At 46.4% G+C, this 26,824-nt stretch overlaps 1 protein-coding gene across 4 annotated transcripts; it reads right to left on the reverse strand.

Annotated features, from left to right (window-relative positions):
- Positions 1-13,873: 13,873 nt before the first annotated feature.
- On the reverse strand, positions 13,874-25,361 carry grm3 (glutamate receptor, metabotropic 3). Of its 4 annotated transcripts, XM_060060102.1 has the most exons (8): positions 25,340-25,361; positions 25,225-25,304; positions 21,366-21,710; positions 20,592-20,723; positions 19,648-19,890; positions 18,151-18,790; positions 15,628-15,821; positions 13,874-15,047 (listed from the first exon to the last, which is right to left on the reverse strand). In XM_060060102.1, exons 3-8 carry the CDS (start codon positions 21,693-21,695, stop codon positions 14,622-14,624), a joined length of 1,965 nt encoding a protein of 654 aa, XP_059916085.1. In that variant the 5' UTR covers positions 21,696-21,710; positions 25,225-25,304; positions 25,340-25,361; the 3' UTR covers positions 13,874-14,621. The 4 variants fall into 4 exon arrangements, with proteins under 4 accessions (XP_059916085.1, XP_059916084.1, XP_059916086.1 ...); XM_060060101.1 differs by having other exon boundaries at positions 25,225-25,355; XM_060060103.1 differs by lacking the exon at positions 25,340-25,361 and having other exon boundaries at positions 14,839-15,047; positions 15,624-15,821; positions 25,225-25,318.
- Positions 25,362-26,824: the final 1,463 nt, after the last annotated feature.

The raw sequence follows: 26,824 nt of genomic DNA on the forward strand, positions 1-26,824 counted from the left end.
CTTCAACCTCACTCGTGGACTAGAACTTTATTGTTTCACATATGTAGAAAGTGTGTAACTATGATTAAATTATTTTCTAGGGATGTAAATATAAGGAATCAATATTGTTGTAAGTAGAGACACAAAAGAACAAAAAAAAAAGTTTTTAGGAGGAATTTTGAAGCCTTTGTTTTTTGATAGCAGTTTGTTATGATACTGTGTAAATAGCCAGGGTAGCAATCATGGGGAGGGTGGAGGGGGAGGAGGGGGAGGGTGGAGGGGGAGGAGGGGGAGGGTGGAGGGGGAGGAGGGGGAGGCGTGGGGGGGATGCCCGCCCCACCCTTCAATATCCGGTGGACTTTTATTTAGATGCTTTTTTGTAGTTTTCATTGTAATAACTGACTGTATGCATTTCTATTGTGTATCTGTATATTTGTATGATATACTACTGATGGTTCGAACAGCACAATGTTAACATTATTGTAACTTTAGAATGAGTGTGGAATAGCCTAGAATATATACGAAGGACAAGTAAAAAAAATAAAAAATCTCATTGACTGTGGATACTGCAGCGGATCATTCACAAATACCGGGTACTGATCTACCATCACATGTACTTTGCATCCTAAATTCACCTGAAAACAAGCAAGTGCGCCATTTTAAAAGTGTGTATGTCGTTTTGATACAAATTTCCATTTTTGTATTTCTAATCATGGAATCCCTTTTATGTAAATGGCCGTTGTTCCAGATCCGTGTTGACAGTGTTCACTCTCGCCGTCGCACTCCTAGTCATTCATTCATTGGATTCAAGCGATGGCTGAATGGACTGATTATAATAATACGAGTAACTAATGATCGGATGCGATGTTGTACTTGTCGCATCACAGGCGTCGCTGTAGTTTGGTTCTTTCAACAAAAGAAGAACAAAGAGGCACAAAAAGGAAGTAGACTGAATTTTTAAAAATAATAATAAGTCTGTTCTGCTGAAAGCACATTCCATGTTATCAACAGCGAGCTCCAATAGACGGGGCTCTGCTGGTTTGATTTATAGATGTGTAGCTAGGGGCTCTGTGCCTTAATGTGTGTATGGTAAATAAACAGACTGATCATGTGACCTATCCTGCTGAACCCCATCCAACAGATCTGCTAAATCCTTTCCGTCCCCCTTCCAAACATTCCATCGCAGAATGTGCACTTAAGAACGTCTGGAAGGATTGTGATCATTTTGAAAAAAGAACTGGAACTGAATATTTCCCATCTCCTTGTGTTTCTTTAAAAAGATAATAATAATAAAAATAAAATAAAAAAACAGCCAACGTACATTTCTGACAAACAACTGCCCGAAAGTGGATGCCCAGATGCCCGGTTGTGGCGGTTCAGCTCCCGTAGAAGAGAGAGAGAGAGAGAGAGAGAGAGAGAGAGAGAGAGAGAGAGAGAGAGAGAGAGAGAGAGAGAGAGAGAGAGAGAGAGAGAGAGAGTGAGAGTGAGAGGAACAGAAGTGTAGAGCTCTTAATGCACCGATGACACATGATGTCTTTTTGTAGGGCGCCGTTTACATTATTGTGCGCCGGCATGCGGCAGTGAGGAAGCCAAGCGGCCGGAGGAGCATCTGGCCTTGGCAGAGCCAGAGAGGCTCATGGGAAAGGAAGCAACATGCATAACTGTCACCTGATGTCAGGTTGAGGCAAACAGACGCCCTGGAGTAAACAAGGCTCAGCAGACGCCCGCGGCACTTTGCCGCCATCAGCATCGCGCCTCTTCGTTCACAAGCCAAGATACAAAAGAAGGGAGGATTTAAAAAAAAAATAGAGTGCAATTACTAATATTGTCGTAGCACAAGGAAAGGAAACATTATGTTAAGAAAGAGACGATTTACGCAGTATATCGATTTAACATTTTGGTGCAAAATGTACTCCTCATCCCAGGATGATTTACCTTTAGATGGACTTTTCTCATCGGGCTTCAAACACTTACTTTGGCATGGTGGACTGACGTGCACACATAGAGGCTGCTTCTTACCCACACTCGTACCTTCTGCATACGCAATGAGAGTCACAAACACATCAGTCGGAAAAATACCCACGGAGAGTGTCAAAGTGTGTCACGAGAATTTGTGCGTGAAAAAAACAACTTTCTGTTGTTGTTTGTGCAGACGAAGCAAAACTGTCAGAACACTTTGGCTTGTGGGTTGGTTCCTCTCCTTCCCCTCTCATGGAAATGATCACCTTAAAGCGAATATAGGCGTAGAGATGGAGCGAATTTGCGGAAAAGAGGGATGTGTGAAGAAGGGAGGGATGGGGGTTGAAATACAAGGTGCAGGCGGCAAGGTGTGTGTGTGTGTGTGTGTGTGTGTGTGTGTGTGTGTGTGTGTGTGTGTGTGTGTGTGTGTGTGTGTGTGTGTGTGTGTGTGTGTGTGTGTGTGTGTGTGTGTGTGGTGGAGAACGCTGCGGCAATCTGCTGCTGCTGGATTATGTAAAGTGCTCCCACGGCGCCCAGAGAGTCACAGCAGAGCAGCGTTGCTCTGGAGGCTTAGAGCATCAAACACACACACACACACACACACACACACACACACACACACACACACACACACACACACACACACACACACACACACACACACACACACATTCATTCACACTCTCACACACACACACACACACACACACACACACACACACACACACACACACACACACACACACACACACACACACACACACACACACACACATTCATTCACACTCACACACACACACACACACACACACACACACACACACACACACACACACACACACACACACACACACACACATTCATTCACACTCACACTCACACACACACACACACACACACACATACACTCACCCAGGCTTTGTGAGCGCAGGGAGGCTGAGCCATTCAACTGCCTGGGTCCTGCCTGCTGCCTCCGGTTGCCACGGACAACCGCCGCCACATTTGCCACCAGAATGTATTTTTCTCCTGCCTGGAGAGGGGGGTGGACGAGTGGGTAGGGAGATGGGGGAAGGGGCGAGGGCTATTAAGAGAGGAGGGGAGAAAGAGGAGCTTTGCTGGTGGCGCTGGCGGTGGTCGTCGCACGGCCAAATTGGCCCTTGACGGACATCGGAGGAGGCTGCCCAGTTTAGGACGGGTCCTGGTCTCCCAACGTCTAATGGTCACTCCAACAGAGCACTTAACCTTGGTTCTCTGTTCATTCAGAGCCACGGTCTCACACTCTCCAGGTCGGCCACTCTGTGTGATCTCTCCGTCGACCAACAACGCTTCAACCTCTCCCTTCCCCTTGCCACTGGGCTATCTCACGCTATACGTGTGAAACTGACTTACCAAGGGGGCTAGCCTGCAAGCCAAGACCACCACAAGCCAAACTACCCCTCCCCCCGTACCCCATCTAAAACACACGCACACACACACAAACACACATATGCATCACCACAACTCTTAGATCCGAGTTCCCACTGTGAAACATGCCAAGACAGCAGCCTTGAGGACGTGGGAAAGGAATAAGTGGGCAGTGAACCAGGTTGCAACAGGCTTGAGATGGTACAGAACTGGATCCCTTTGAAACACACCAACCTCCCCATTAAAGATAGTTCAGAATCGGAGGTCTCCAGCCGACTCTTGTAGGAAGTTTTATTTCCATCTAATGGGCGATGCCTATGAATAGCGGCATGTAAGTGGAAGCCAGTCGCTGCGGATATTATTCGTAATATTTGTGCGTATGCCAACCGCCATGTGCCCGACAACCATTTCTGTTCTGTAGTCGCACCTTGTGATAGAATCAATGTGTCCTTGCCTGGGTTTTACTGTATTCTTTCTGTGTTAATATCCAACTAAAGGTATTCACTCTGGACCTGGCCAATAGCGCTGTGTTTATGTGCAATAACAGGCTATGATGACATTATGATAAACCATACCAAGCGTTATGTGGCGTCAACATGCCCCTGTATTCATGCTTCTGCTTTAACTGTATGGAATGTACATCCACTATTCCACTGTTAAAAATATCCACTTCGGAAAAAAAGCTGTGACTGCAAAGGCGTCGTAGCGGAATTGGATTTCCGTCGGCTGGCGACATCGATGTCCCTCTTTATCTCACACTCGCGTACCTACTTTCAGGCACATACACACACCTACTCACAGCGTGTGTTGACAAATCTTGAAAGGAAGTCCCTCGCACTCCAGCTAATCTGTTCCCAAAGTGATGGAAGTCCAATTAAAGTGCAGTCTAGTGGAGTGCGCACGTTGTGTTTGCACAATGCTCTCCTCTGTGTACGACGGATAGAAGGAAGTAAAGCTAGAAAAAAAGAAAGAAAGAAATGATTGAACAAAAATACTTGCTTTACTCCATCATGCGTGTTGATGTATTTGGTATGGTTTCATATAGGTTATACTCTAGTCATAACAGCTGACTTGGCTGCACTTCCCTCTTGTGGTAAAATATGGGCATTACAAACTCTTACATTTACATTGTGGGTCATGGGGTCGTACTTGTGTGAGGCCCCTCTGAATATTCGAGCCAATGTGCTTATTCGACCAACTGCTTGCATGCACCACTTACGTTTTGTGCCAGGACAACTTATTGTTTTGGGATACCTGCCAATTTGCCCTGTCCCATATCGATTGACAAGCCTTAGTGCAATAAGAAGCCTCAGTCATTATACTAAATGTTAAAGTTTACAGGGCTAAGTCATTCTTGTAAAAGAGATTTAAATCTCAAAAATAAAGGAATAGTTAAATAAAGGATTGATTCATTTATTGATTGATTACATTACAGTGATGGCTTTTTAAACATTAATGTAAAAATGATGGCAATCTAAGGGAATAAGATCTTGTAAACCTTTCCAAAGGGGAAATCGTTCTTTTTGCTTTTTGGATGGGTGGGAGGGTGATTATAGTTATAATAATAATATAATAATATACCTTTGCCTCTACTATAGCACGGCGACTACTAATAATGATTGTATATGTTAACCAAATCAACACGTCCTCTGTGCTCCCTGCCTCCCAGCGTGTCTCTCCCATTGAGGAGTGTGTTGAACTCTGATTGACAGGCGAAATGGACCCCCGAAGCAAGGCCGAGTCTTAACGCGGACATACTTGTCACATGAAGTCCATCCAGAGGAGACACATCAACGCCACACAGATCTGCTCACAGCGCGTTGTACTCACCACTATAATGACTGAGGGACGGCCAGGCCATGTGTAACAAACTGCACTCAAATAATACCTACTACCTCTTGATTCACACCTACTACAACACCTTTAAATGTGCCCCATGTAGGCACACAATGCAATCAAGCCGTAGGAAACGTTTCATAGAGATACTAAACATTGCTGAAACCTTTTATTGCACATCACCCACATATCTAACCACTCATCACACAGAAGTCGCCTATCGTTCAATCGCACGCAAACACAACAACTTAGCACACAGGGAGACAGGAATAGAGGTAGGGACATGTGATTAAGGGTGGGTCTAGACAGTGTTCCTTTCATCGTATCGAGTTAAACATAAATAAAGTATACTCAGCTAACTTTAGAATTCTAGAATGTATTCGGAAAACGATAACCAGAGAGATGTTCAGATATGACATCACCAACATCATTGCAGAACTACCATACAGACTCACATGTAGACCAATACACAATTTATTTGACATCGCATCACAATCTCCCTCACCATCAGTGCCTTGGGACATTATGGTTCCCATTGGGTCAAGATAACAAGTCTGCAACCCTGTATGATAGCATCAGAAGAAACCAACAAACTAGCTGTGGACGTAACCGTGCGTACACGTTAGTGATTGGGGATTAGAACACCCATGCCTCTGTCCGTCCCCTCGCCCTCCATCACCACAGCTGTCGGGCCAGGTTTATCACCTAACCCGGGGTTATCCCCCTCCTTGTTGGCCGACGTGATCAGCCAGCAGCCCCTGTACCCCAGTGGCCCCTGTACCCCAGCGCCCCTGTACCCCAGCGCCCCTGTACCCCAGCGCCCCTGTACCCCAGTGGCCCCTGTACCCCAGCAGCCCCTGTACCCCAGCAGCCCCTGTACCCCAGTGGCCCCTGTACCCCAGTGGCCCCTGTACCCCAGTGGCCCCTGTACCCCAGTGGCCCCTGTACCCCAGCCTGGGGGAGCAGCACGGTGGGGTTAGTACCATAGGACAACACTCAACACTCACAGGACAACACTCAACACTCATAGGACAACACTCAACACCCATAGGACAACACTCAACACCCATAGGACAACACTCAACACCCATAGGACAACACTCAACACCCACAGGACAACACTCATAGGACAACACTCAACACCCACAGGACAACACTCACTCATAGGACAACACTCATAGGACAACACTCATAGGACAACACTCAACACCCACAGGACAACACTCATAGGACAACACTCAACACCCACAGGACAACACTCATAGGACAACACTCAACACTCGCATGTTTTGGGACGATCTCCAAAGGCCACTTCCACAATTATTTTGTGTTTACGTTTTTTTTTGCGACAAACATTTGTGCATCAAGATATATGTTCTGTATGTATTGTTTGTAGGCAAGCTTAGACTCTTATTTAAATGCTGTATCTCTTACGTATTTCTTCGATTGAGCTTCTTGTCCAGTACGTTCTGCTACATCCCAGATGACTATTTAAGTGCCCCCTAATCTTAAATGAAAGCGTGGGTGCATGCTCAGAGTGTACGGCAGTGGTTGGACCTCTTGTTCTTCCTCCAGAAGTAGCAGGTGAGGATGAGGAGCAGCAGGGCCGTCAGGGCCCCTAGTCGGAGGAAGAAGTCAACCTCGTCTTTTCAGAGACACCCCTCCCATACAGAGCTTTGGTACAGTCCACACGTACAGCATGTCCTGAAGACACACGAGAACCACCATCAAATGTTAAGCAAATGAGTATGAGGAAAAACACCCCTTTTATAAAATGTACAGAAAACAGAAAAGGAGAAATGGTTCAGGAAAAAGCATCTAGAAAAGGCCTCCCATATATAATTTGGGTCAGTCCACGTGTACACCATATCCTAGATAGACACAAGAATAACCAAACATGTACAAAAGGCATATAGAGAAAAATTATTTAGGAAATTATTCCCCCTCCCCATGTGTAGCTTTTGGTTCATTCCATATACAAATAACTTTTATGATACTACCACTTTAATTGTATTCGGTTTAGGTCAGTGCAGACACAGGCACTGTTTGATCCTTTCGTAGGATTGGTCCAATTGAGATTCTGCTTCACTATTTTGCGTTTGATATATTTTTAGAGCCATGGTTGCCAGGGGCGGATCTAGAAAAATATTCATGGGGTGGCAAGAGGGGGACAGGAGATTTTGAGGGGTGGCACCCTCTGGCAGAAGTATATACAGTATGCCGATTTAATTAAAGCCATACTAATCAATATTTACTTGGAAAGCCCCCACATTTAGATATTTTGACTCAATAACATTATATTTAATTTATTGTGGGATGAGTAAAGCCTTACATTTAAACATAAAAGGTTTCAGACAAAATGTAATAAATTATTACTGAATAATTACAAAATCCACCTGCCTTACAACAAACAGCTGCACTATTACACCAGCAGGGGTATGGGGCTAAAAATATATGCAAAGAGAGCTGCAATATGTACTTTAGTTAACAATAAGTTGGCATTGGTCCATGAGATATTCCTATCAGATGTCAATCATCAGTCCAACTTGAGTGCAAATATCACTTTATTCACCGATTCCAATAATTTACATACAATGCCACCCTCAAAGTGCGGTGACATAGAATAACTCCAAAAGTAGAGTGTATTACCTGCATGCTTGGAAGAGCCAAATGGGGATTCAGGGGAAGTGCTATCAAAGATTTCCCTCTCTTTCTTTTTTTATATCTTTAATTTCTAAGTATTTAAGACCTTTTGGGTTTACCTTATTATTTTTTTTGCTCTTGATGTGAAGCTTGTTTTATTATTAATTATTGATGACTTATATTGGTTTATAAAAGTTCAGACAGGTGTGCAACCAAGTAGATTAGAGATGGCCATTTGTAAATTATTTACAGAAGATGACTTGCATTTTGTTGTCCAAGTACCTTGGACCTTGGTTCAATGACAATAAAGTTTAATATAATCAAATCGAATGACTGTTGATACAAAAGGAGGCACATGAAGTTAACGGTCAGGAAAACCAGCTGAGTGTAGAAGGGTTTGTGTTTGTTAGCGCGTCTTTAGCGCGGATTGCAATTCTTATTGCAGCCTGCAGGGTTATGCGAGAAACATACGGAGGGACGCGGTTGTTGAGCTCCGCCGCCCCACATTGCATGACACGTTAAACTCAACTAGAATCGCCACCATCAATTTGATATCAACAGAACAAAAATAGTCGGAAAGCCTACAGAAACTATAGATAGTTAATGTGAATAATCACATTATTAAAAATAAACTTGGAGCAATGATTTACTGGGGAACAATTTTTTTGGGAGAATGCTTTTGCAGGGAGTTCGCCGCCCCACCTGCCCATACGGCACGCGCCTGCTATGCAGCTATAAAGGCCTATTTAGGGTCGTTTTAGACGCAGAGACGTAAGCACGTCTAAAACAAGGGACTTGTTTTAGACAAGTTTTGATTTACGGTTCCCGTAAGGTTCCTTAAGGATTGCGCGTGTTGCAAGGGGATTCTCCGCCAGAACAGTAGGGGGAGCAACGAACGAATCTGTGGAAGTGGAAATCGCTGGCTTGTTTATATTTATAATCATAGCCGCGGAAACGTATTCTCAGCAGGGGGTGCTGGAAAAAAAACTCAGCCTGGACTAGACTCGCAACTCGCTACATTGATAAAAAAAGATATACAGCAGCGCAGCTCAATTGCACCAGTGCATGCGCGCACAGTCGAAAATCGATCGTTGTGTTCACACCATGGTTCACATCCAGCTGCTCACAGAACAAGTTTAGCGCGCCACCGCTCCCCTCACACTTTTTCATATAACTTTTTTTCAGCACTAGGTCATATGAGCATTAAATAAATGCTGCGTCTCAAAATGCCTTGGACAGCAGCGACGATGACCCGCTTTGCCACGGGCCGAAACAGTTCGGAGCGACCACAGCCAGAGCGAACACAGCGGGGCAGAGGAGTGTCAGGAATAGTCTTTGGTGTACACATCAGTACGGCCTATTTGCACTACTGTTTAGTGGCAATGCAGTGTTTTATTCTATGCCTTTTAATTTTCGTATATTATTTCAATGAATACAATTTATTTATTTATAAAAACAAGATCTGGTCTTCAAATCTTTTTTCCAAACATAGGTCGGGTTTGTGTTTATATTCAGACCAATACGGTACAGCGGGCGCTCACATGACGTTAAGCATTTCCAGGTGCATAATGTGACGCTTCAGAACCTAAAATCCCGTTTCTCCCCGTTGACACGACAACACATAACCGGCGTTTTCAGAAATCTCCACTTTGGCCGGAGTTTTTAGAAATAATCGTTTTCTGTGATAAGACAGGGCCTCAGACAGGGGGTGCGGCAGCACCCCCAGCACCCCTACTTCCCGCGGTACTGTTTATAATTATCATAATTCGTTCTTGTGTTTTCTTCTTCTCCTTCTTCAAAATTCTTCATTCGCTTCTGTCACGGGCCCAGGCCTTTTAAAAATGGCGCTATTATGCTGTAAAACCGGAAATGTGAGACTCCTGAAAGGATGTGGTTAGCTGGCCAATCACAGTCTTTGCGAGCTGCGTAGGGCCGTAGTGTTTTAGACGCATAGTCAGGAATTTGGGCCGACGCACTTAAGCACGTAAGGGGGGATATTTTACCGCGCAAGGGGGGGTTATGTATCTTACGTGCTTACGCGTTACGTCTAAAACAGAGCATATATCGGCCTTAAGGCATTCCAATCTTAACTTAAGTCTTTAACTATGATGTTTCTGTAATACACAGCCCTGCTCTTTTCTAATTATTATAATTTCTTTATAGATAGACGGTTGATCAGTATTACCTCAAGAATGTAGTCTCTCTGCCGCGCCGCTTGCTTCGTTCGTTTGGAGGTCTCTCGCGCCTTCCTTGTATTCAAAATCAGTGCCGGCGGGAGTCTCGGGGAGGGGGGGGGGGGGGGGGGCAGGCGGGATGGGGCAATATTTCCTGGTTGCATTCACTTGCAGTCAGACTTTTAAAACTCGCTTTTGTAAATGTCTTGTAAAAGCAAAAAAAAAAAAAAAATAATGAATTTTGCGCTGCCAACTGGGGTGGCAGCTGGGGTGGCAAGGCTTTTTTTAGGGTGGCAGTTGCCACCCCATGCCACCCCAGTAGATCCGCCCCTGGTTGCAGCACTAGGGGGTGCAAGAAACCCCCATGCACCCCCATGGCCCGTCAGTCAGTCTGTGTGTCCGTGTCCCGCTGTCCTCCCTTACAGGCCCCTTCTATTGGATGGTAGTCCGTTCCCGTGCTCGTGGGACACGCCCCTGAACTTTCCACAAGATGTGGAAGGTGCGAAGTGTGACTACTATTCTGATTTATATGCAAAATAGTAATTTATCACATTGCTAGTCTATAAAAGATTCAATCATTTATGTAAAATGGATTACCTTTCGGAATGCAAATAATGATTATTTTGATTGTTGATTAATCTGATGAGTGATTCGTTATTATTTTAAAACATGAATACATTTAGGAGGTTTTTTTTACGCATTAACCGCAATTAGACGCATCATAATTTTGAGACCAAGGCAGTATTACCCAGCACATTTCACACATCGGTAGGCTGAACCCTGTCGTAGATCTCCTACCTGGGCACCGTGAGTTGCCCTTGGACACTCATTTCCAGCGCAGCGTAACCGCGGCGCTACGCCCCGACTCGCACGACGACGTCGGCTCAAGGGACCTTGAAAGCGTTCCGCTTACAAGACGCTGATTGGCTCTGCGAAAGTTCACACCAAGCCCAGTCCCACTCAAGAAGCATACACCAGGCCCTGATAAACAGACCGCTGGGCAGGGAATCAGGGGCTGGAGCCAGGGGAAAGGTTGAGGGTAAATGGCTGTTTTGTTGTCGACCCTATTCATGCCAGGAGGCGTTCTCTTCTCCCTGCTCAGTCCTGACAAAAGGACAGCGGCATGTCAGCCAAGATCCGCAGGCTCAAGAGCAGTTCCTTCCTCTTACCAATACAACCGCCCTAGGCCTACTTAATCTCTCACTAATGAACATCTCCTCTCTCATCATTAATTTGAATAATTTTTATATGTGTATGCTTTATTTACTTGTTTAGCTGTATCCGCCTAATCATTAGTTGCATCCAATTCATCATTATGTATTTAAGATTAAAAAAATAAAAACATTTTCAACTTTTATGCTGATGTGCGGAATGCATTTACAGAACCCACCACCGCAATAGAGTGGCGAAGTCACGCCCCTTCCGGTAGGGCTCATGGGACCTATGAGATCGAAAAATATGAATGGGTGTCAATGGAGAGAAAATAATTATTTTCTGGTCCCGGTCTTTATATGCCCTGGATTACACATATGTTGTTTGTGGATTTAAAGGATAATTTTTCATGCAAAGAGTTCGACAGTTTATTGTGCAATTGTTCAGATAAAGGCTGTAGAGAAAACACAACGAGAAAGACTACACGGCTCGTATGTGACGTCACGCTCCCTGCGACTGGCGTGGAGAAGACCGACAATCTTCCCATCGGCATAACTGAAACTCTGCACGTGCCCCGACTTATAATGGTTTTCACCTCTTTCGATGCTTTTATCCTCCCCTTGGAAAAAGCGGTGAAGTGGGGCAGAGAGATCGCCATCTCTGTGCCGAGTTCCAAGGGCGGGTGTGGTGACGTATATCATATGCGTCGAGAGCAGCGAAGAGCTGTAGTTCACAAAGCGGCCTCACATAAAACCTAAAATTATCAAACTTCTTCACGAACATTTTTAGTTTTCTTTGCATGAAAAATTATCATTTAAATCCACAAACAACATATGTGTAATCCAGGGCATATAAAGACTGGGACCAGAAAATAATTATTTTCTCTCCATTGACACCCATTCATTTTTTTCGATCTCATAGGTCCCATGAGCCCTACCGGAAGGGGCGTGACTTCGCCACTCTATATAAACATCTGGAATCCTGGTTCAACAAGGCGGGGTCCACACACTTCTGCCCCCAGAGGCTGATGTTGAACTGATGGAAGTATTTGGTGCCCTTGGAAGTGAAGCTAGGGCCGTTCATCAGGGTCCCCACGGACCCCATGGGGCCGAAGTCGAAGCTCAGGGTCATGTTCCCGTCCATGTGGCTGAACTGACAGTCGCTGAAACATAAGCGAAAGAAAACCAGGCATACACACATTGACACACACGTAGCCTACTGATGAATAGACGGAGCAAGAACAAGAGCCAATACAAAGTCGATAAATATATAGGCCTACAGTATCTACCGAAAGGTGCCGTTAACTAGGCATGAATCGTGAATAAAGAGTCACGTTTTTTTATGAGTTACTCTTTAAGATGTGTGATTTCATCACAGGACATAGAAACAATGTTTGTGTTTGTGTGTGTCTTTGAATTTTGTGTGTGTGTGTGTGTGTGTGTGTGTGTGTGTGTGTGTGTGTGTGTGTGTGTGTGTGTGTGTGTGTGTGTGCGTGTGCGTGTGCGTGTGCGAACATGCGATCAAATTACTGATTATTTTCTGCATTTTATCAAACAATGAACAACATATACATTTGTCCTGTTTTATTTTTTTATCATTTGCTGGTTGTTTAAAAAACAACTTTAATCAAATAAAAGGAATTATACAAAAAAAAAAGATGTGTGATTTCAAGCTTCGCTCGTTTTAATTTGAGAAAGAAAACCTTATCCTCCTCACCCCACAATCTCCCAACCCTCTCAGGGCACCACCCTCCCTCAAAATGTGCGACTCACAAATAAAACGTGACATGAGATTTCTCTACATTATGCAATGTCGTAGAAGTCTCAAAGCGTCGAAAGTACTGAATGGGTTTTCCTAGGTGGGCAAAGCTTCTGCTCGCCAATAGGGGGCATTGAAACCTCACCGGTCATACCGGAGGCAATACGAACTCCGGAACCTCGGGATTCCACCGTTAGTTCCTTCCTACCTATGAGGACAGAACCAATGATTATGCTCTCTCCAGACTCCAGAGCAACATATAACATAAAGACCTTTTTAAAACATTGAAGATTACATATCCGTAGGTGTATCCATATCCAAAGGATCCCATTTCCCTGAGTTGTTCAGTTCATCAATGTTCTCATGCAAACCATTCAAAAATATCAGTGATATGCTCAGGAGAGTCAATGATATCAGTGCAAAATATCATACCTATTACTGTGAGTGTACCACCTAGAAGGTAGTCCATGGCTTCTCTGTTCTGCAGTACCATTAGTCTTATAGAAGCTATTGACTCTACAGTAACAGACAGAACACGTGTTTGCTCAAGAGCCGACATGATACCATAGGTGGGAAAGGTGCTCCTCCACGTTGGTCTAGTCTGGGGGATGTAGGTGTGGAGCTGCTTTGTCCCGGTCGTCAGTCACTGTAGGTCGGCACCTCACGCTGACACTGAAGGAGGACGGCACCAACGTAGAGGGGCCAGACGGAATGGCCGCTGGGGAGTTGTTTTCAGGTCTTCCCTCCAGGAAAGGGTCGTCAGTCGCAGCTGGTGGTGGCCCATGAAAAATTGGAGTTGGAAATGCAGCTTATAAATGAGTCGGATCGCTTTATCGTATATCAGATGCTTTTATCCATACATTACTTATAGCAAAACAAAGTAGCGAGCATTAAAAAGTTGCAACCCCCTGATTCCTTTGGGGTTACCGTTAGATGTTGATGCAAGGGTAAATAACTGCAAGGAGATGTAGATTGCAGGAGGAAGGTTTATTGAATTTAAGGCGCCACACAATTCTAAATAAGTCCAAATGACATTCTTTATCCTGTTTATCCAGCATTACCTGTATGCACTATAGACCACCGGAGGAAGGATACGTACCACTCTTGTTAAGCGACAACACACCCACGGGGGGGGGATTTATGAAGGCCTCATGTGTGACACGTGACAGATTGAGCCATTTGGTTTCATACATAATATGTATAAGCAGTGTTGCTCAATGACCAGCATGTTTATTGGTGCGTCAGTAAAAAAATATGAATTATGTTGTTGCTGCATGTACCCCATCACATAGGTTGACAGTTTATTCTCTGGCTGCGGAAGCAGTATATTGTACTGTGTATATGGATGGCATTGCAGTGTGGGCGGTTAGTTGAAGCTAGCTGAAGCTGGCCTATATACACACCATGCATAGCAAGCATTTGTGGAAGGTTAGGCTACCTGTATGACTCCGACTGAGCAGAGGGACCGTTTTGAGGTCAATATATGTTATACTGTTTTGTGTTGTTTGTGTTTAATGACTTGGCTAGAGCCCTTTAAGTTTGGTCCCTCAGAAGCTCTCGTTGGCCTGGCCCGGTCGAAATCGCGACAGTGTGAAAGCTGGGCGAGACAGCCCCGAAACCAGTTGGTCTGTGGGGGATCTGTTGATGGACCAAAAGATGAGAGAAGGGCCATTTGGTGCCAAGACCAATCACTCAGTTGCCCCCTTGATCAAATCCTTAAGAACAGAAGGGGGTAAGAGACAGAACTAAGAGCATAGCTAATAACGCCAGGCCGCTTCCATGCTTAGCACTCTTACAACATTTTAAACAGGTAATGAATGGATAAATGGATGAAAGAAGGAACGAATGGACGAACGGCTTAATGGGTGGATGCAGTGATGGGTGGATGCAGTGATGGGTGGATGCAGTGATGGGTGGATGCAGTGATGGGTGGATCTTCATCTCGTTGCAGGCGCACGGGGCACGGTGTCCCGGGACCAGTGGATGAGGTCGTTGTTCGGGCTCAGGTAGCCTCGGGGAGGTCGCAGCAGGAAGTGAGGTCGTCGGTGGGCCACTGGCCGGGTGAGCACGGGGCGCAGGTGAACTCGTCGGCCAGGTACTCGTGAGGTTCGCAGGCGGTGCAGATCCAGCAGCAGTACTCACCTGGGCTCAGCCACAAAGGAACCAGTCTTACTACCAACGTGTTGGGGAGGCACACTAGCTGGCCCTTTTTCCGAAAGCGACTGACAATAATTGCATTCGATGAACCCGTAAAGTGCAAGAATCATGCCAGTACATGCAATTAATAAAATTAGCACACTGCTTCAAGTGCTACAATATAGCACTTAAAGCATAGCAACAGAAAAGTATGTAACCTTGTACAAAACTGTACTTAAACATTATAAGAATCTTAAATTCATCAACAGATAACAAATGGATAGAGGATTAGAGAGATGAATAGATGCATGGATGAACGGATAAATGGATGATGGATTGATGGATGAATGGATGACCCAATGGATGGATGAATGGGTGAATGCATGGATGAGTGGACGTAGCGATGCAGTGATGGGTGGATGCAGTGATGGGTGGATGCAGTGATGGGTGGATGCAGTGATGGGTGGATGCAGTGATGGGTGGATGCAGTGATGGGTGGATGCAGTGATGGGTGGATGAAGGAAGCTCTTGGGTGGGGCGACAGTCTCCCCCTCTCACGTTCCTCCAGGGCTCCTCTCTCACCTGCCTGCATCTTCTTCATCTCGTTGCGGGCGCACGGGTCGCTGCACTGGGACGGGGGCACGGTGTCCCGGGGCCAGTGGATGAGGTCGCTGTTCAGGCTCAGGGTCTCCGCCCATTCCCCCACCGGCACGTAACCGTAGCGATCGCCGGAGCGCTGGTAGCTGAAGATGTTGTACCGGCCCAAACCGTCACCCTGGGCTGCAAGGGGAGATGAGAGATCAGGGAACACCCAGATCAGAATAAGAATCTGAAACAATAAAGAAGAGAGAAAATATAAAACCAGGAGAGTAGTACCACGACTTCTACTGCATCCACCCAGCATCGATATTGGTTAGTCGGTGAGGGAACCTGCTAGAATATTCCAGGAAACCATGAAACGATTAAAAAGATTTTCAAATGCTTGATGGGTGGGGGAGAGAACAATGTGTGTGTGCTTGTGTGTGTGTGTGTGTGTGTGTGTGTGTGTGTGTGTGTGTGTGTGTGTGTGTGTGTGTGTGTGTGTGTGTGTGTGTGTGTGTGTGTGTGTGTGTGTGTGTGTGTGTGTGTGTGTGTGTGTGTCTGACCATGTGGGGCTGCTCAGACCAGCCACCACCACCCAGAACATTTATACATGTTGCACATCAACCCATAATTAATATTGATCTGAATGTGATGTTTGATGCCATTGTAAAAGATGCATCATGCAGAAGATGAACAAGATGATACCCAGGCTCTCACGCGTCAGGCAGGCTTAATCGGCCACAGGGCTTAACGCTTGGTATCCATATTGATGTCTTGATTGTATCTCTCCCCACACACACCTCAGGCCAAAATGGGACATTCCTATTGCTCAAATATAGCTGACAAAGTTTAGTCCCAAATCTAACATTAGAAAACTCCCTAAGTCATCGAGGCGTGAAGGCAGAGGATTGATTCCCTTAAGAGGGCGATACAGCAACCCACACACTGATAGAATTAGCCTGCAGGTCTCCAGCACCAGAAAGACTGTTTGTTGCTGAAACTGCCAAATTGGTTTGTGTACAAGTTGTTGTCCATCTACCCCCAGGATACGGGAGCACAAGCAACTGTGAAATTGACATGATGCTCGAAACCGTATTTTTTTAAAGACACATAAGCTGTGAAGAACAAGGGAACAAGGCTCACATCAACGCCACTACGAACAGCTGCACTGTCTGGCAGTGATCTGATTACATTTTCTAACACAGACAAAGTGTGTGTCACCGCTGCTAGCCTCACTTGTCAAGCAGCAAGGAGACGTCATTGCTCAGCACACAGCAGCCTCTCCATAACAGCCAGGGATCAACTGTTGGAGGGTGTAGATTCAGCTTTGCATGTTGAGTCGGACCAGACACGGTCCGAGCGGCTCCAAAACCTTCCAACACAGCGGTACAAAGTCAGAGTCTCCCCAAACATTTCAGATGGCCAACGGATGGGCCAGTGTGTTCCACGCTTAAGGCAGGGCTGGTTTGATGTCTGCATCTGTTCACGGTTGGCAGAGGAATAAGCACCTCTAACACACTGCAGTTTATTTATAACGCTCCTTTTCACACAAAAAAAGCCAATCCCCTCTCCCCAGCGCCTGTCCCTCTCTCCCCGTCTCTCTGTGTCGCTCTCCCCTCTCCCCAGCGCCTGTCCCTCTCTCCCCGTCTCACTGTGTCGCTCTCCCCTCTCCCCAGCGCCTGTCCCTCTCTCCCTGTCTCTCTGTGTCGCTCTCCCCTCTCCCCAGCGCCTGTCCCTCTCTCCCTGTCTCTCTGTGTCGCTCTCCCCTCTCCCCAGCGCCTGTCCCTCTCTCCCCGTCTCTCTGTGTCTCTCTCCCCTCTCCCCAGCGCCTGTCCCTCTCTCCCCGTCTCTCTGTGTCTCTCTCCCCTCTCCCCAGCGCCTGTCCCTCTCTCTCCCTGTCTCTCTGTGTCTCTCTCCCCTCTCCCCAGCGCCTGTCCCTCTCTCCCTGTCTCTCTGTGTCGCTCTCCCCTCTCCCCAGCGCCTGTCCCTCTCTCTCCCTGTCTCTCTGTGTCGCTCTCCCCTCCCAGCCTGCAGAGAATAATAAGCAGAGCACGAGAGGAGCTCCTTATAACACACAATCTCATCCGAGCGGGCAGGGGAACACATATGGCCCGTGGATTAGTTGCGTTCTCATTCGTCGAGGCAACTTCCTCGTGTCGTATCAATTACTCCCGGCGTAATAGGTGTCAATGGCGAGCCGAGTGCCGACAATACATGGCAATTAAGGGGATTTGTCTCGGTGCCTTACATGTTGCATGACTTGGCCGGGTGGAAGAACGCGATTCCCCGGACTGCTCACGACAGGACTGTTAACTAGGCCCCTTGTTTTCTTGTTTTTCTCCCTCAGTTTTCCTTTTCTTTTTTTCCGTTGCCTCTGTTTTAAGCCCTCCAAACGACTGAACCCTCTGTCACACACCTCAGGGCCTCTGAGAGGCGGCCCTTTAGTCAAACTGGCAGAGCCTTTCCGTTGCCCCCCCTCCCGGAGCCTCCTGCCGCTCCCCCGGGCTCCGACGGCTCCTCCTCCTACCTGTGAAGCTCACGTTGAGGATGAACTCCCGGTAGAGTCTGCGGCCGTCCAGGGACTTCATGGCGTCGCAGAGCTGGGTGGTGTTGGAGCACAGGCTCTGCTGCATCCGGTGCAGGGCGTGGGCCATGGCGTACACCGCGTTCACCACAAACATGATCTTGGACTCCGGTTCGAAGCCGCTGCGGTCCATGGACAGGTGGGGGTCGCAGGGCGGGAGGTGTCTCCGCGTCTCGGGGTCGGACCCCACGGACCCCGGCCCTCCTCCTCCTCCTCCTCCACCTCCTACTCCCAACGAGCACTGGAACCTCTGCTCCCAGAATTCCCTGTACCAGGGATTTCGACGGTTTACCCCGGGATCCAAACCGAGGAAGTAGCGGTTGAATTCGGGCACCGGATTGGCCGAGAGCTCCAGGGTGATGGCGCCTTCGGCGGTCGGCTCGTTGCCCTTGACGATGCTCTCTTGCGCGCCCCAGCCGTCACTGGCCACCCAGATGAAGGAGGTGTTGAGTCTGGCGGCCGCCGACAGGAGCTCGCGGGCGTCGTCGCTGCGGAGGAACAGAACGGCCACGCGGGCGTTGGGCTTCTGCAGGAGCTGGCGGATCACCGCCTCGTAGGACTTCTTGGCGTTGGAGCGTCCCACCTGCACACGGGGAGAGCAGGGGAGAGTTAGGAGGGAAACCGCTCAGTCTGTTCATCACTGCAGCAACATCTCCTGGTGAAAGATTGTTTGAGCTGATGAGTGTTTGAAGGACCGATCCGGCCACTCCTCTGGCAGGATAACGTCAGAGCAAAATGACAAGGAGTCCCTTTATTTATCAGTTCTGAACACTGAACACAAATCCTGAAATACCCTTCAGGATTTATTAAGAACAATCTTATCTTAACCTTGTGAATGACCAAACAGGATGATCATTTGAACAACAGTGTAGGCTGAAGCCATTTAGGTTTTTCTGTGAGGATTTCCTCCCTCAATCTTCAAACACACAAAAGAGGAACTAATTCTGTTATAGAAACTGTCACGGTCGAAGTAGGGATCCATACCAATTCAACGATAAGATGAATGAATGTGAAACGTTCAAATATGGACTCCTGGAGATAACGCTACATTTGTACGCTTTAGTTTTGATAGCACCTTAGCTTGGTGGTACAGAAGACAAACCTTTTCCTGATGGTTAGCTAATTCAGCGTCATTTTTACATAGTGGTTCACCTTTAAGATGCTTATCAGGTTGACATCGCAGTCAAGGTTTCTCTTTCTGACGCTGTGCAGTGTTTGAGGTCGCCTATTTAGTATTATTAGCATGTTTATTCTAAATTTCTTTTCAATTTCATTTAGAGATCATTTATGAGCAAAGTGTATCTATAGAAACATAATAAAGCTATAGCACCATACCATCAATTCTACTCTATTCTATTTCTATAATGTGCCTCTCTATTCCAGGCAACATTGGATCCTGCTCTCTGAACGCATCCCAAACCTCCCAGCCTTCCCGCTCACCTTCTCGGAGGTGGCGATGCAGATGTTCCTCATCCGCGCCTCCTGCTCAAAGGCCTCGATGCCCTTCTCGCCGTAGTCGCCCTCCGACGCCACGGTGGACACGTAGGTCCAGTTGAAGGTGCGCAGGATCTCGGCCATGGCCTTGGCCTGGTAGAAGTCTGGGGGCACGGTGCGGGCAAAGTAGTCGTAGCGCGACTTGTCGCTGAGCTTGGCGCTGGTGGAGGCGTAGCTGATCTGGGGGATCTGGAAGAGTATATGCTTGTATATATATATATATATATATATATATATATATATATACACACAAGAGAATGTCCATGTTGTTACACACACACACACACAATTATGAATAAAGTCTTTGATTCATAAATAAGTGAGGGATATCTGGGATCTAGAATTTTATTTTTGTTTGTATGTAAATATGATTTGTAATCACGTATACACATGCACACACATATTTTACACACACAGATCTGACACACACACATTATGTTGGTGGGTGCGGGTCTTCTCCTGCCAGGAAGCAGGAAGAGAGACTTACTGTAGGAACGGGCAGAATACGAGAGAGGCTGAATATGAGAGAGGCTGAATGCGAGAGAGGCTGAATATGAGAGAGGCTGAATGCGAGAGAGGCTGAATATGAGAGGCTGAATACGAGAGAGGCTGAATACGAGAGAGGCTGAATACGAGAAAGGGCTGAAGGCGAGAAATAAAAAATGAAAAAGGGAAAATGGTGCAGAGGAGGGGAGCTGTGAGTTTTCATTTCTGCTTCTAATGCAAGTCACACACACACATAGACATACTCATACTGTAGTCCTCGCACACGCACCTACCCGGGAAGACTCAGAGGCTTACACAACCATCGGTCTGTCTGCCCACCTGGCGGTCTGTCTTCCTGTCTGTCTCCCTATCTGTCAGTTAGTCCGTCTGTCAGCCAGTGCTACCTGTATGGACACGCTCTCGTGGCCCCTTATGACTGCGGCGATGGCCAGGGGGTTGTCGTCCTGCCGGCCACAGGAGCCGTCCGGACAGATGAACTCTGTGTCTTCCAACCTGGTCAGGGGCGCCCTCACAAACTCCAGAGCCCATTGAGAGACAGCAAAAACACACACACACACACACACACACACACACACACACACACACACACACACACACACACACACACACACACACACACACACACACACACACACAATGCTTCATTGCTGCAGTCTTAGTGTGGTGTGTGTTTTTTTGTGTGTGTTTTTGTGTGTGTGCGTGCGTGCGTGCGTGCGTGCGTGCGTGCGTGCGTGCGTGCGTGCGTGCGTGCGTGCGTGCGTGCGTGCGTGCGTGTGTGCGTGCGTGCGTGCGTGTGTCTCATATTATCCTAAATGACATGCACATTGACTCTATTTTGCATACCGGAATGAATTCCTGTTCATAGGGATTATTGACTCTATTTTGCATACCGGAATGAATTCCTGTTCATAGGGATTATAAATACACATCAATTAAGTATCTTTATATGACCCCATCAATGCAGACAGGCAACAGGTAAACAGTAAATATAAACAGCTTTATTCTCTATAACTCCTCCCACCACTAGCCTGCTGTGTTGAAGCGTCCTCCTTGCATCGTGCTGCACTCTGCTGTATTATGTTCTGCTGTAGCGCCCGCAGGATGAACAGAGTGGGGTCTCATCGAGGGTGCCCCCCCCAGCCCCGGTGCCTGCTCACCTGCTCCAGAGCGTAGGTGTCCCTGGAGCAGGTGTCCAGGATGTGCACCCCCAGGGACACGCCCGGCAGCAGCATGAGGTCGCTGTTGATGCGGTCGATGGCGAACAGCATGGCCTCCAGCCGCTGGATGCCCCGGTCCTCGTTGACCCGGCCGCACTCCTCCAGCCCCGCCCCCTTCTCGTGCACCGGGAACAGGCCCCCCAGCACCAGGTCCCCCTCCATGCGGATCTCCCGGCGGGACGAGGGCGCGGGGGCGGCGGGCTCCCCCCCGCTGAGCAGGACCGCCCGGAGCATCAAGAGCAGCAGCGCAGCGGGAACGCGGGCCGGCATGGCGGAGCAGGGCGGCTCCACAACGGGAAGAATCACAATCAGGATTATTCCGGGCGATGTTGAAATCCCGAGTATTCTTATTCAATGTTTATTTTTTTTATCCTGCATTTCTCTCCAAAGAAAACACTTACTAACTGAGAACTTTGAAATTTCACCTAAAAGAAATACTCAAATTGTTCAAATCGAAAAAAATTCAAACCGAATATTTTTATGTATCCAGCAGTTCTATATCTAGCAATTTCTATAGAACATTTAATAAATAAAACAATTATTGAAAAATGTAGGAGTCAATTGAGTAAAGGGTTACGGCTCATTTCTGCTTCACAGCCAAAGCGAGACCCTGACTAAAGAGATGTGGTTTACTTTGAGATCTACTAGAATCCCTGCCCTCTCAATAAGCCTGCTTTTCTCCTTTGCACCATTTAATCTTTGCGTACAAGTTTGCTACTACATTTGAATAATATGCATTTGCATAGATGCATGTGTGTGCGTGCGTGTGTGCGACTTTTGCACATGCAGGCAAGTGTATACTCAAAGCAAAGGTAGTTCCTTTAGAAGGCTAAAGGATTGCATTTAGACTGATCATCCTCCAATTATAACAGAAGTCCTGCAGACATAAATGTCTGTATTTGATGGAGAAGCCGAGACAAACAAGCACGCTGGTTGGGAATGATTTAGAGCTGTTCCTTAAAGCAAGACCACACGCTGAGGGCAGGGCTGTGTGTGTGTGTGTGTGTGTGTGTGTGTGTGTGTGTGTGTGTGTGTGTGTGTGTGTGTGTGTGTGTGTGTGTGTGCCTATGTGTGTGTTAATATGTGTGCAGGGTGTATGCATAGGATAGATTTTGTGCCCAAAGCACTTTAATATAATATATATATTATATATTTTTCTAATATTTCCCAGGATCCTTTGTGGCCCACTGCCCTGAATGTATGGGTGCAAAAAACCTCATCCCAGTATTCCCAGTGAAACTACGAACCCCTCCAGGCCAACGTTATCAAACATGGAGGACGTGGCTCCTCTCCTCCTCTACACCACCTATTGCAGCCTCCATCTTCTGTCTGCCAACACCAAGCCCAGCTCACTCCCTCCCCAGACCCAGCTCTCTCTCTCTCTCTCTCTCTCTCTCTCTCTCTCTCTCTCTCTCTCTCCCCTTGTTCTTGTCTAGTCCCTGTTCTCGCTCGCCCCTCGGTCAGACCCAGCTCTCTCTCTCCCTCTAACAGGCACGGCTGGTGCTGATGACATGTGTCCAGCTGGAGCGGGCGTGTCGGGTCGATGGCCACAGCACAGAGAGAGAGAGAGAGAGAGAGAGAGAGAGAGAGAGAGAGAGAATGAGGAGAGAGAGAGAGAGAGAGAGTAGAGAGAGAGAGAGAGAGAGAGAGAGAGAATGAGAGAGAGAGAGAGAGAGAGAGAGAGAGAGAGAATGAGAGAGAGAGAGAGAGAATGAGAGAGAGAGAGAGAGAGAGAGAATGAGAGAGAGAGAGAGACAGAGAGAGAGAGAGACAGACAGAGAGAGAGAGACAGAGAGAGAGAGAGAGAGAGAGAGAATGAGAGAGAGAGGAGTGAGAGAGAGAGAGAGAGAGGAGAGAGAGAGAGAGAGAGAGAGAGAGAGAGAGAGAGAGAGAGAGAGAGAGAGAGAGAGAGAATGAGAGAGAGAGAGAGAATGAGAGAGAGAGAGAGAGAATGAGAGAGAGAGAGAGAGAGAGAGAGAGAGAATGAGAGAGAGAATGAGAGAGAGAGAGAGAGAGAGAGAGAGAGAGAGAGGAGAGAGAAGGAGAGAGAGAGAGAGAGAGAAATGATATTCTTCCAGTCTGATCAACCATGGAGTGCACACAACCAAATAGACCGATTGTTTTGTCTGCTACAAAATGCCAAAGGCAACATAAATGAATGTTTCCAGACCACATGGCTAACAATAATGTAAAAGATAAAAATGAATAATAATAATACAATTACGTTGGGAATTTGGACAACCTCAATCGTTTCTGTATAAACTGTTTGAGCCTAAGTAAAGAGTTATCCGAACTTATAACAATAAGCCTAGTTTATTTGAGTAAGATACATACAATACCATACAACACACAAATCCGAGGCCTCAGATGGGAGTTCGCCCTGCGTCTCTCTATTTGCTTCCCAATGAGAACTCTGACGCATTGGCAAAAGCCAGGACTTCTTATACAGTGGCACCGGTCTCAGAAGTGCTGAGATCAGCTCTGCTCCCCACATGATGTCTGAGGGAAAAATCCATATGTTGTTTCCCCCTCATCATGTAAGCTCTGTCTGCTATTCCTTGCACTGTCTAGCCACCCTACCTGTTAGCGTTATCTAACGTTAACCTTTGTGTTTGGGGTACACCGCTCACGAGGAAGCAGAGATCTCCTTACGCATTCTTCTACTTGATGAGAAGCCAGGAAACTCTGTCCTTTAAGTAAACATTATTTGATTGTGGTGTATAGATGATTTCGCAGTTGGACCCTTGACCACCCCAAGAGTTTCAGGAAAAAGGCACATTCAACAAATGGCAGTTAGAGAAACGGAATATGAAAATACAGTTTTACCATTACAGCATCTTAGGCAGTTTCACACTAATACTATTGGCATCTCAAGCAGTTTGCATTTTCTTCAACATAACAGAACATTTTGCTTCATTGTCACTATATTGTATATATTAAGGGTGTTTTTCCTTGGGTGGGCCATGAAAGATTTTGTGGCTGACAAATAATTTTCTATGGAGAAGAACTGTGCTTATTATGTCATAACTGAAGCGTTGAGAATTAAGGAAGTCCTTAATCGGACATGAAATGTATGGTTTTGGAACAGGCTGAGCCATCCAGCTATGCATCAATCTATCCATCTGTCTGTCTCTCTGGTTGCCTGTCTCTCAAATTGCCTGTGACAAATATAGTGAGGAGAACTATCGGGAGAAAGAGAGATTGAAAGAGCACCAAACATCCCTTTTTTCCAACATAATTCAGTCCCATTGAGTCCCCAGCGTATGGAGACAGTGGTGGAAATCAAAGGTGAACGGCTTGCGCAACTCCATAACCTCATCTGAACTGGTTCAAATCATTCATTTGCTGTCAGATCGGATGGCCCTGTGTTCTCACCGATCTTATCATCTTACCATCAGCAGAGTTAAAACTGTTCTTTACTTTTTTGACAGCGGATGTCTGTTCTGAGTGAAGCAAGTCGTTGTAAATATTGCGCCATAAGGCTTCTATTGACAAAGCCGAGACAAACACATTAGGTTCAATAATAACCTGTACACTACAAACCACACATTTACAATCATCTCAGCCTACTCTCCCGTTGGTGAGGATCAAAACAATGAACAGAGTTTATTTTGTTTATCTTATTTATATGTCAGTTTATATCTCATTGTTGTTCTTCTTTGTCTGTCTTTTTTTATCAGATTTTGACATAATGTACTCAGATGAGCTAAAATATATAATTGTACAGCACGCTGCTTTGTGATGCTATCCTGAAACAATAATAAATAAAACACAGCAGAACAGACGCACACACACCTACCTCAAAGTCGACCCGGACGAGATGTCCCCAACTCAAGTTCTTGAATGTTATAAAACTTTAAACAATAACGAAGTGGTTTAGGACACAGAAGCGCATCCCTCGATCACTTATTTTTGGAAAGAACACTCAGGACCCCTGAGAGAAATGTCAATAAATGTTTAGTAGGTCGGGCTCAAGTGACGTCACCTGATGGGCCCCTCCCCTTCTTCATATCTTCCATAGTCGGACGGATGAGCTAGGACTTGTCCACTGACAGACACACAGACACAGACTCACGGAACCACACACACACTGATGCATACTGACACAAGGAGAAATAACAGCTAATATAATAAATGTGATGCCCGTACAGTAATTACAGTAGTTATTACCTATTATAACTATAATTATAGTTATTATTATCATTATCAATAATTGTATCATCCAAGTCTCCAGATATCAAAGGGTGTGGGAGTCTTTGCATGATCCATACAAATCGTACACACACACACCCTCTCATCCTCCCTTGCTCCTCTCTCTCTCCGTCATCCCCTACGTCTCTCTTTCTCTCTCTCCCTCAGTCATCTTCCCATTATCTTTTTCCTTGCCATTACTCTCTTATCCTTCCCTCCTTCTCGCCCTCTCTTTTTCTGTACGTCTCTCTTCCTTGCTATCTCCTTTTCTTTTTTCACATGTCTCCTTTTCTCTCTCCATGCCTCTCTCTCTCTCTCTCTCTCTCTCTCTCTCTCTCTCTCTCTCCATGCCCCTCTCTCTCTCTCCATGCCTCTCTCTCTCTCTCTCTATCTCTCATGAATACACATACCCCCACACGCACACAAACACACACACCAACACACAAGCACACGCACACACACAAACACACACTATAAGATATTGCTGTTTACCAGGGGGCCCCCCGTCTACTGTGAGCTATTGCTTTGAGCTGACTTGGCTATTTAACCCCGCCTCGCCTCTAACACGGAGCTACATGGACGTAAGCATTGAAAACCTACAACTGCACGGACATCGGATCAATAAAGACAACCGAGCCACTCTCTCTCTCTGTGTGTGTGTGTGTGTGTGTGTGTGTGTGTGTGTGTGTGTGTGTGTGTGTGTGTGTGTGTGTGTGTGTGTACGTGGCCATTAGCATCTTCCATGGCAGCATTCTGCCAGTGTGATGAATGGCTCCTCACTGGATCCAGACCAAACAGTTAGTGTACAGTTTCTCCTCCGTGGGTCTCCTTTGATTAAGTCCTGTATTGATCCACGCTGTAACTGTTATCTCTCGGCGGTGGAGCAGCGACAAAGTGATAGAAATCCAAAGTGTCAAGTAAAGTGGGCTCGCTGTGTTCCACACAATGTTCTCTTATCAAGACTGTGATGAAAGAAGGAAAGAAATTAAGCAAGAAAGAATGACTTTCTTTCATACCTGTCATGTGTACAGGTATGATCATTTTCAGTTGTTTGACCCAAAACTGAATTGGGTCAAACAACCTTCACCCACTTCTGGTTTTGGGATACTTGCCAAGCCTTAGTGCAAATAAAAAGCCTGTCATTATTCAAAACATTACATTACAAGGGTGGATTGTAAACATTAATGGAACCGGTTTTGGAGTTTTCT

The sequence above is a fragment of the Gadus macrocephalus genome, chromosome 9 (assembly GCF_031168955.1).
Source record: "Gadus macrocephalus chromosome 9, ASM3116895v1".
NCBI lineage: Eukaryota > Metazoa > Chordata > Actinopteri > Gadiformes > Gadidae > Gadus > Gadus macrocephalus.

Bases quoted from the DNA above. Each gene is read 5' to 3' on its own strand.
- grm3 (XM_060060102.1), bottom strand. From the start codon at position 21,695: ATGCCGGCCCGCGTTCCCGCTGCGCTGCTGCTCTTGATGCTCCGGGCG. The intron at 20,724-21,365 runs GTGAGCAGGCAC...TGGGCTCTGGAG, and splicing joins ACACCTACGCTCTGGAGCAG to TTTGTGAGGGCGCCCCTGAC. The intron at 19,891-20,591 runs GTAGCACTGGCT...ATACTCTTCCAG, and splicing joins ACGAGAGCGTGTCCATACAG to ATCCCCCAGATCAGCTACGC.